Source organism: Adiantum capillus-veneris, chromosome 1 (assembly GCF_014529385.1).
Source record: "Adiantum capillus-veneris isolate H3 chromosome 1, ASM1452938v2, whole genome shotgun sequence".
Taxonomy (NCBI): Eukaryota; Viridiplantae; Streptophyta; class Polypodiopsida; order Polypodiales; family Pteridaceae; genus Adiantum; species Adiantum capillus-veneris.
The window spans coordinates 167,374,414-167,383,102 of record NC_140931.1 but is presented as its reverse complement, the minus strand read 5'-3'; the positions used below and the strand labels follow the sequence as shown (position 1 = coordinate 167,383,102).

General features: G+C 44.7%; 1 protein-coding gene across 2 annotated transcripts; it reads left to right on the top strand.

Moving 5' to 3' along the window:
• Positions 1-1,048: 1,048 nt before the first annotated feature.
• On the top strand, positions 1,049-6,973 carry LOC147465974 (BTB/POZ domain-containing protein At5g48800-like). Of its 2 annotated transcripts, XM_086523031.1 has the most exons (5): positions 1,049-1,476; positions 1,573-1,648; positions 3,077-3,472; positions 4,244-5,107; positions 5,865-6,973. In XM_086523031.1, exons 1-5 carry the CDS (start codon positions 1,367-1,369, stop codon positions 6,543-6,545), a joined length of 2,127 nt encoding a protein of 708 aa, XP_086379157.1. In that variant the 5' UTR covers positions 1,049-1,366; the 3' UTR covers positions 6,546-6,973. The 2 variants fall into 2 exon arrangements, with proteins under 2 accessions (XP_086379157.1, XP_086379166.1); XM_086523040.1 differs by lacking the exons at positions 1,049-1,476; positions 1,573-1,648 and adding an exon at positions 2,384-2,809.
• Positions 6,974-8,689: the final 1,716 nt, after the last annotated feature.

The following is an 8,689-nucleotide window of genomic DNA, read 5'->3' as shown; positions in this document are numbered from 1 at the left end:
CAATTATAGATGAATGCTCATAGTGGAAGTGAATGTAGGAGCTTGAAGTGCTCAATTTGTGATGCATGTCAATCTTTTTGGATTCGCAATCGAAGTTCAAACAACCAAGTTATGAGCGATTGAAGTGTCGGGTGCCGTTGCTTAGAACAAGGGGCGTCCCTCGCGTGGAGAAGTGTGCAAGGAAAGTTGAATTGAAAGCAATGTCAAAACTTTGCACACTTCCTTCCAACTTGCAGAATGATTTCTTTTTCTAAAATTTTGGCTCTATGCTCGTTTTATTAGCCGAAATTATTGGACACTCGGTTCTTGCATGCCTACCCAAAAAACCAATGCAAGTCTCAAACTCACGTGGGCCTCACTCTAATCCTGCTGTTACCAATCTGACCAACTCGCTCATCCAGTTACGTTGTCTGCAACAACACAACTTAACTTCTTAAAGAAAAAGAAAAAACCAATACCTCCATGTAACTTTTACCACTTTTCCCTTTTCCTCTACAATTTCTGGAGCCTTATAAATCCTTTTCCAAAATTAGTATGTTGCATGTAACTTTTACCACTTTTCCATTTTCCTCTACAATTTCTGGAGCCTTATAAATCCTTTTCCAAAATTAGTATCACAGACTGCTCTATCCAAGGGTCCACAATTGGCTTTCAATGTGGCATCAATCTAGAATCACTATTGACCTACTAGATAGAAAACAAAAGCAATGAGCATAGGCTAGTTGCGGGTTGTTGTTGTATTGATACTGTATAGAAGTGGATAAAACTATTATATCACCCGATCAGTTTAGAAAATAAGGTTATCCACAAATTAATTAAAGACAATGGACCGAGGAAAGCTGAAAGGCCCTTCAACATAAATCACAACTGGAGTGAAACTGTGAGTAGTGAGTATATTCTCTCTCTCTCTGCAGTGTGGCACCCACATCAACATGGCACATAGGAGGCAGGGAGACAGAGGTGAGCAAAAGTTGTGGTGAGCGATGGAGGAGAGGTGGGCGCCCGAAAATGTGCAAGGCTGTCCACAAAAACCAGTCCGTGCGTAGGATCATCCTGAAATTTCTAAACAAGGAGTGACCTGGCTGATTGGCCTTTTTCTCGACTTTATGATAGTAGAGAGAGAGAGAGAGAGACAGAGAGAGAGAGAGAGAGAGAGAAGGAGAGAGAGTTGGCAACAGGAAGCCCACCCCCACCCCCACCCCCACCCCCACCAACGTTGTTCCTTGGACAGAAAGAGCGAGAGATGAAGAGGCGACCTTGCAGAACGGGCCAGCCATTTCTGATTGATACTCACTTGCCCATCCATGGATGATCGACGTCTCTACTAGTCCATTCCCACCTCGCCATTTCTCTGTAGCTACGGAAAATGGGTGTCGCTACCAGACAAGAGACCCCTCCTTCAGGCCTCAGGCATGTGACTAAGCAGCCCACTACGCCAAACTCAGGTCCGAGGCAGCGTCGCATTAGTGAAAGCGGGTAAATTCTCTTGGATTGCTCTTTTTTCAATGTCTCCATTAAGCATCTCTTCCAAAGCAGAAAGCTGATTTTGTGTTTACCCGAATGCAATTGCAGGTATAGAGCATTTTCACATGACATTCCGAGCGACATCACTGTTGAAGTCGGGGGAATGAGCTTTTGTCTTCACAAGGTGAATACACATTGGTCTCTTCTTATTACTTTCAAATGCTAGCCAAGTTGCTTGTTGTATTCTAGTAGGTGGGAGTGCATGGGTTATTTTTGACATTTCATGTATGAAGGGCAATGCATCCAAACGGTTTCATGTGTCGAACAGTAGCTGGTAGTTTTTCTGCCATCAACTTTGTCGCAGTTTATATGGTCTTCGCTTAACTAAGCTTCTGCATTAATCTGACCTCTCGTGACATGAGAATTAGACTTGGATCACCCACACGAACAATAGTTTTTATCTATCATGATGTAAGACATAGATTTGCCAGTGAAAATTTGAAAGAGCACGCTGATCACCTCTCTAGTTTTCGCCTGAGATCATTAGGAAGTCCCTTGATTTTCTGCAACATAATCAGATACACGCATGTACTTTTGGCTTGCCTTATCTGTGTTCAGTATTGATGCCTTCATGCCAGCAGATCTGGAATTTTTGTAGTTTAGTTCATCTGTCACATCCATCAACATGTCGATTTCGGGTGGGTTCAGTTGCAGCTTTTGAGTCTAGATCCTTTCTAGTACCAGAAGCGCATTACCTAGTGATTGCTTATCTGTGGTTGGACCAGGTCTTGGTGTAATAAGACTGTTGGAGAGTGCCCAATTTCATCTAATCACATTTGATCATTATATGTGGGTTTATTCTTTAAACGATTATGGCATTTTTTGTGGTGTCTCTAAGGACATTGTTATCTCTGAAGATGACCAAATGGGCCAGCTTGCTCTCTGTGCATGCTCAACCATCCCTTTGATCAGATACTGAGAAATACTCCCAGGGCCCTGTCATCCAGATGGAAGTGCTTGAGTCTGAGGTGCACCAATGAGGGATCCCGCCACGGTGGCTCTAAGGCACACTATTCTGCTGGCCCAGGAGGTACATGCCATCGTGGCAGGCCATTCCACGCTACCTCCAGGATGTGGGAACGCTCCTCCTTGCCCCTCTTCCGCCCATCAACTCTCGATTTTTTTGAAATCACAGGAGCAGGGAAGTCTCTGCATGTTTTTGCACAACGGCAGCCTTCCTGTGTGACTGGCCAAGCAGACCCACCCTTCTCTTCATGAAGTGGGTGCCTGCCCATTGGAGATGATACCCTCAGCCTGAGTTGTTTGAATAGCACAGTGTGGGCAGGTGTGTTGCTGTTTATATGGATGCCACTTGTATGCAACTTCCCCTGTATGTCCTGTGAATTTTACTTCTTAGCTCTGAGTGCATGAATGACTTCACTGCAATGATTGAACTGGATGGGTCTTTGCGCCCTTCCTTTTTTCATGGAATGAGCTTGTGTTATTTCTTCTTGTATGGACATGATGCTGTGTGCAGTTAAAGAGGGAATGCTATCAGTCGCAGGTTGATTTGGTCAATCGTCTCTGACTTGTCTCCCTGAAATTGCTTCAGTTTCCACTGGTGTCACAAAGCGGATGGATTCGGAAGTTGGTGGCAGAAGGTAAAGACACAGACATGTCAAGGATGTCATTGCCAGACGTTCCAGGTGGGGCTGAAGCTTTTGAGATGGCAGCCAAGTTTTGCTATGGAATTCCATTCGACATTGGAGTGGGGAATGTGGCAGTGCTGAGGTGTGCGGCAGAGTACTTAGAGATGTCTGAGGAGTACAGTGTAGGAAATCTTGTTCACCGCTCAGAGAGCTTTCTCAGTGAGACCCTAATGAGTGGGAGCTTGGCCATGTGTGTCAAGATACTGCAAGCTTGTGAATCCCTCCTCCCAATTGCTGAAGACCTTGATATTGTCAGCCGCTGCGTCGAATCTGCTGCCTCCAAGGCTTGTAAAGAGCAGGTACTATTCACTTATTTATTGTACAATAAGCTGTCCTTTACTAGTATATATACTATGGCAGGATAATCGAGCTTGACGGCCTATCTGCATGCACCAGTTCACCTGATGCCTTTATGTCTGTGTTTTGGGGAAGAAAGTCGGAAGGTAGGTGGGGGGGGGGGGGGGGAGGGCAAGAACAACTTTTAGTTGATGAAGTTTTGAAGGAAGATTACTAAGAGCATTGATAGATTCATCAACTTTATGCACGGAAAGGAGTTGCTGATGGAAAGGCAGCAAGATGTTTCAGTTGTTTGACTGAAGTCCGGTGATTCATTGTATCACAGACACAGAAGTATGGAATTATGAATCTTGTGCAGATTCCATTGTTTGAGCTAATTGTGAAAAATGAGTTAATAGCAAGGGGAATAAGATATATGCACTTGTTTCAACTTAACAGCCTTCAAGGAAGCACTTGCATAGAAATTCTGATGAAGTGGAAGCGGGGTATGAATGACAATGTCCCCCTTTGTGTATTGGAGCTTGCTCAACTTATGCATAATGTAAATGCCACCAATGTGGTGGCAAAACTATCTCACATTTGAGATCCAGTCTCTGATCAGGTCTTAGTCTTCACTTAATCAAATATGTTGTTGTTTCTACAAGTGAACTACATGATGGGATAGTCTAGATATTTTTTTTGGCACATTGAAAACTTCTAGAACCATTTGCTGCAAGTGTAACTATCCTTGGAAATGACAGTTAACATGCATTTTTTTTGGTGATTTTTAATAGGTGGCTCGAAGCTTGTCGCAGTCAGAATTTAGTAGCAGCTCAAGCAGGGTAGATAGCAATGACAGCTTGGCCTCCAACTCGACCCCTCGAAAAAAATCTGCAACAGAGGCCGCATTGGCATCCTGGGCAGAAGAGTTGTCAGTCCTCCGCATTGACTTCTTTCAGAGAGTTCTAGCTGCAATGAGAGCTCGGGGCTTGCGCTATGACTGCTTGGGTGGTGCCATTGTTCACTATGCTCAACAGTCTCTCAAGGGACTTATCAAGAAACAACAGCACCGCCCCAACTCACGCGAACTCGGTTACAAAAATCCTGGCTCTGTCTCATCAAAGGTGCATGATGCCTCCTCAGCTCTTGAACATGAGCAACGCATTCTTATTGAGACTATAGTTAGTCTTCTCCCTCCTGAGCGCAATACTGCCTCAACAGGTTTCCTTTTCGGCCTCCTCCGTGCAGCCATATATCTTGACACCACTATTGCTTGCCGTCTCGATCTTGAGAAACGCATTGGCATGCAGCTAGAACAAGCCACCCTTGACGATGTTCTGATTCCCGCTTACTCTTATCATGGTGACACCCTATTTGATGTTGACACAGTACGACGCATTGTAATCAACTTTTTGCAGCAGGAACAAGGTCAAGATGACTTTCATGATCCCCTTTCCATATATGAATCCGATGCAGCCTCTTCTCCGCCGCAGTCTTCTTTGATGAAAGTGGCCCGTCTGCTTGATTGTTTCTTGGCAGAAATTGCCCCAGATGCTAACCTGAATCCTTCAAAGTTTGTTGCTATTGCAGAATTAATGCCAGGCCACTCGAGAGTGGTGGATGATGGTCTGTATCGGGCAATTGACATCTATTTGAAGGTAATTCTTTGTCTTTTGCATTGAGGATATGCAATGCCGTATTGGCAGCATAACAGCTTGATGCTTGTCTCATAAACAGTCGAATGCACAAGCAGCACACCACAGTAGCATCATGATCTGTAGGTTTTGTTTTCTTGCTCAGATGCTTTAAGAGGATTTTTTTGTTCATAAATGTGAACACTAGCTTCATTTAGGGTTAAGATTTATATAGGCATGTCCCGTGACCATCAGGGTATAGGGTGTGCTGGAACAGTAAAGGAATGTGGTTCTGTTTGGGCGATCGACTCACATGGGAGGAAAATGGTTTATGGGCAAGTAGCCTAGCACTGGAATCTGAATCGGTCAAGAAGGACAAGTCTTTTGAATGCCCTATGGCAAGCACACTTGCACATCGATCACACTGACTGGGCAAGAGGGTAGTATTGCAGTTTAGGACTAGAATAACCAATGGCAACTGGTTGCAATTTCTAGATCTCTCCATGGGTCAACAAATAAGGTTCGGTTTTTGCATGAGCTGTTGTTATGCGGACTTTTTATCTTCGTTATTGGGACTGCTACTTGCACACATCTTTACTGAATTGCTTACATGTATCTATAGGGGGCCCCTCACGTTAATACTCAAGCCATAATTCTTACCGTCATGACTGCTTTTAGAAACACATTTTCCGTTTCAAACAAGGAAAGGTGAATGCGTCGACAATGTGTTCATTTATTAAAACAGTAAGATAGTTAATACTATTGACTGATGGATTGACAGGCACATCCGGGGGTCAGCGACGCAGAGAGAAAAAAAATCTGTGGTCTAATGGACTGCAGGAAGCTTACACAAGAAGCGTGCAGCCATGCCGCTCAAAATGAGAGACTTCCGGTGCAAATTGTGGTGCAAGTGCTGTATTTTGAGCAAGTTAGGCTGAAGACCGCAATGAGGCCACAGCCAGAGCAGCCTGATCAGCAACTCCAAGCAGGAGGTGGGGGACCCCAGCTCTCTCAAAGAATTACAGGTGGGACTGCCCTTAATATTTCTCCCAGGAATGATGAATATTATACAGCTGTGTGCAAAGAGAATCGCGAGCTTAAGATGGAAATGGCGAGGATGAGGATGCAGCTCAGTCGACCTGAAGACGAATCCAAAGTTCCTTTTGATCAGCTCCTTACCGTTACGGACATCAGTATCAATGGCCATTCCAACGGCCTCGTTAATGGGCAAAGCCATGTTGGCAGCCAGGTTATTCAGCACCCTCCTACTTCTGTCAGCAGCAGCAACAACACCAACAATCACAATAGCAATAGCAAGTCCTCCAACAAGTTTCTTTCCTCTGTGTCCAAGACGTTAGGGAAGCTCAACCCCTTCCAGCGCTCCTCCAAGGATTCCTCTGCTCTTTCGTCTTCCAAACCTCTGGAATCCAAGTCAAGGCGTCGTCGCCACTCCATCTCTTAGGCCTTGCTTTAACCTTGTGTATGTATATCTTCTTATCATGGGCTATGCGTGTTTCAAGTAACTATGCATTCCAGTGAGGCCTCCTTTCGCAGTGAGCAAGGGGATTTGCTAGTTCCGACATGTTTGAAGCTTGAAGGGCTCTGCAACCTGCGTGGCCGAATATGCACGGCCTCATTCGATTCCTTACCGTTGGAACTGTATCATGAGCATAGTTACTCCCAAGGATCAGAGTGTCAGCTCGCTGCTGGAGAGGTCTCTCCCTGGAGTAGACACTGAAAATACATTGGACAAGGCTTTAAGCATCTGTGTCTACTTGTATCAATTGGGATGTTATCGCATGGTCGGTAGCACCAGGCTGCTTGACCATTGTACATTGATGTCTTTCTGTCGTGGTGGAAATTATTATAGTAGAATTGAGAGTCTTCAAACATTTGTGCTATCAAAGTGAGGCTCGTATCATGAGATATAACGTGCTTCTCTTGCACCTCGTCTGTCATGCGGTTGACTTTGTCATAATGTAAGCTACTTGCTTTCCAGTCAGAAGCCAGGAGCTGGCGTCCTGTTTTTTCAATGTGTCCACTTCAATGTGCAGAAAAAAGAGCGAGAGTGTCTTGTAGCAGCAGCTTCCAGTAAGACAGAACTTGATAGAGGCTTGGTTGAGGCAAATATGGCTATTTTTGGCCAAGTTAGAAGGGGATGGCCTTGTTGCTCTGACCTCATGGGGCAGCTTGAGGTCTGCCACATGTGACTATGCTCTAAGTGGGGTATGATTGCTAACTTCCAGGCTATCTTTTCCTCCTCTTTGGAAATAGTGTGTGCCTGTTTGAGAGGTTGACAATGGGCACGCACACTTTAGTCTATATGATGCATTAAACATATTAAAGGTGTTCATTTTGTGTTTCATGACACAAATGAGAAACCAAGGAAATTAGCAAACAGTACACGTACAAAGAATGGCACAATCTTGGAGAGAGCTTAGTCTCAAATATGATAATGCAGACTATGCTTTATGGAGCTTATTAATGGAATGTGTAGCTCCATGAGAGTTGGATCAATTGTCAGTGGTAATTTGTGAGAGTTAGTGAGTTGGGCAAGTGCTGCAAGTCACCTGTCACAAGTTTGTGACGTAGCATGCTCAGCTTGAGGGATTGGCCAAGAAGGCAAGGAACTGGAGAAGAAACTGAGAGGAATTGAACCCAAAAGATGTGGCCGAGAGGGCTAAGGGGTTAGGGTTTAAAAACCTAACCCCCTACGGAACCGAGGGGCTCAAATCCTATTGATCAAAAGGCGAATGGGCTGCTGGTGACTTCGGTAAGTTGCACTGGCTTTTACCATGTGGCACTTCCACTTTTTGCGCTGGCTGATTGTTGGTAGCTGTGGCACTAGCTTTTGGGAGCAGTTGCTTTTGGTTCTAGTGGTTCTTTGACTAGTGCTTTTGAACTTGAGCTTTTGGGGCTCTGCTTTTGGTATCCCTTGTACTATTTGTAAGAGTCTTAAGGGCTAGTCTTCGGAGAGCATCTACACGTGGAGTCTCGCAAAGAGTTGGACCCTCGGGGAGTTGTATCTTTGTGAAGCAATAACGAAGAAATACCGAAAGGAGCGTGTCTTTGGGGCTAGTGTATTTGGGGACGGAACTCCGCTCTTCCGTGTTGACTCTCCTCTTCTCTCTCTATATTCAAGTTTTGTTCAATTGTTTGCAGTTTTTGTTAGTGTTACTGTTGATTTCCCACCTGGAGTGTCCAAGCCTGTAACATTGCCAACTCATCAAGTGTGCCTTGGGCAGAAAATGAAGGGTTGGGTGACTCCACATACATGTTTGAGTTACTCATTGTCATGTTGAACTAGTGTGTGACCCACGTGTTGTTGCGGGCAAGAAAAGTATGGCCATTGGGTCACACATACATATTTGCAGGATCAAATAGAGCTTTGAGGTCTCTTGATGTGTTCCTATAACATGAAAACTTCTCTCTCTCTCTCTCTCTCTCTTTCCAAGTCTTGGCTGAGTGGATCTTTGAAATTTGTTGCAATTTTTTTTTTTTGTGGGTTGAAATTCTTCTCTCTCTCTCTCTGTCTCTCTCTCTCTCTCTCTCTCTCTCTCTGTGGGAGAGCTCCAATCCTCGGTAATTGAAGAGCTTAACACGATT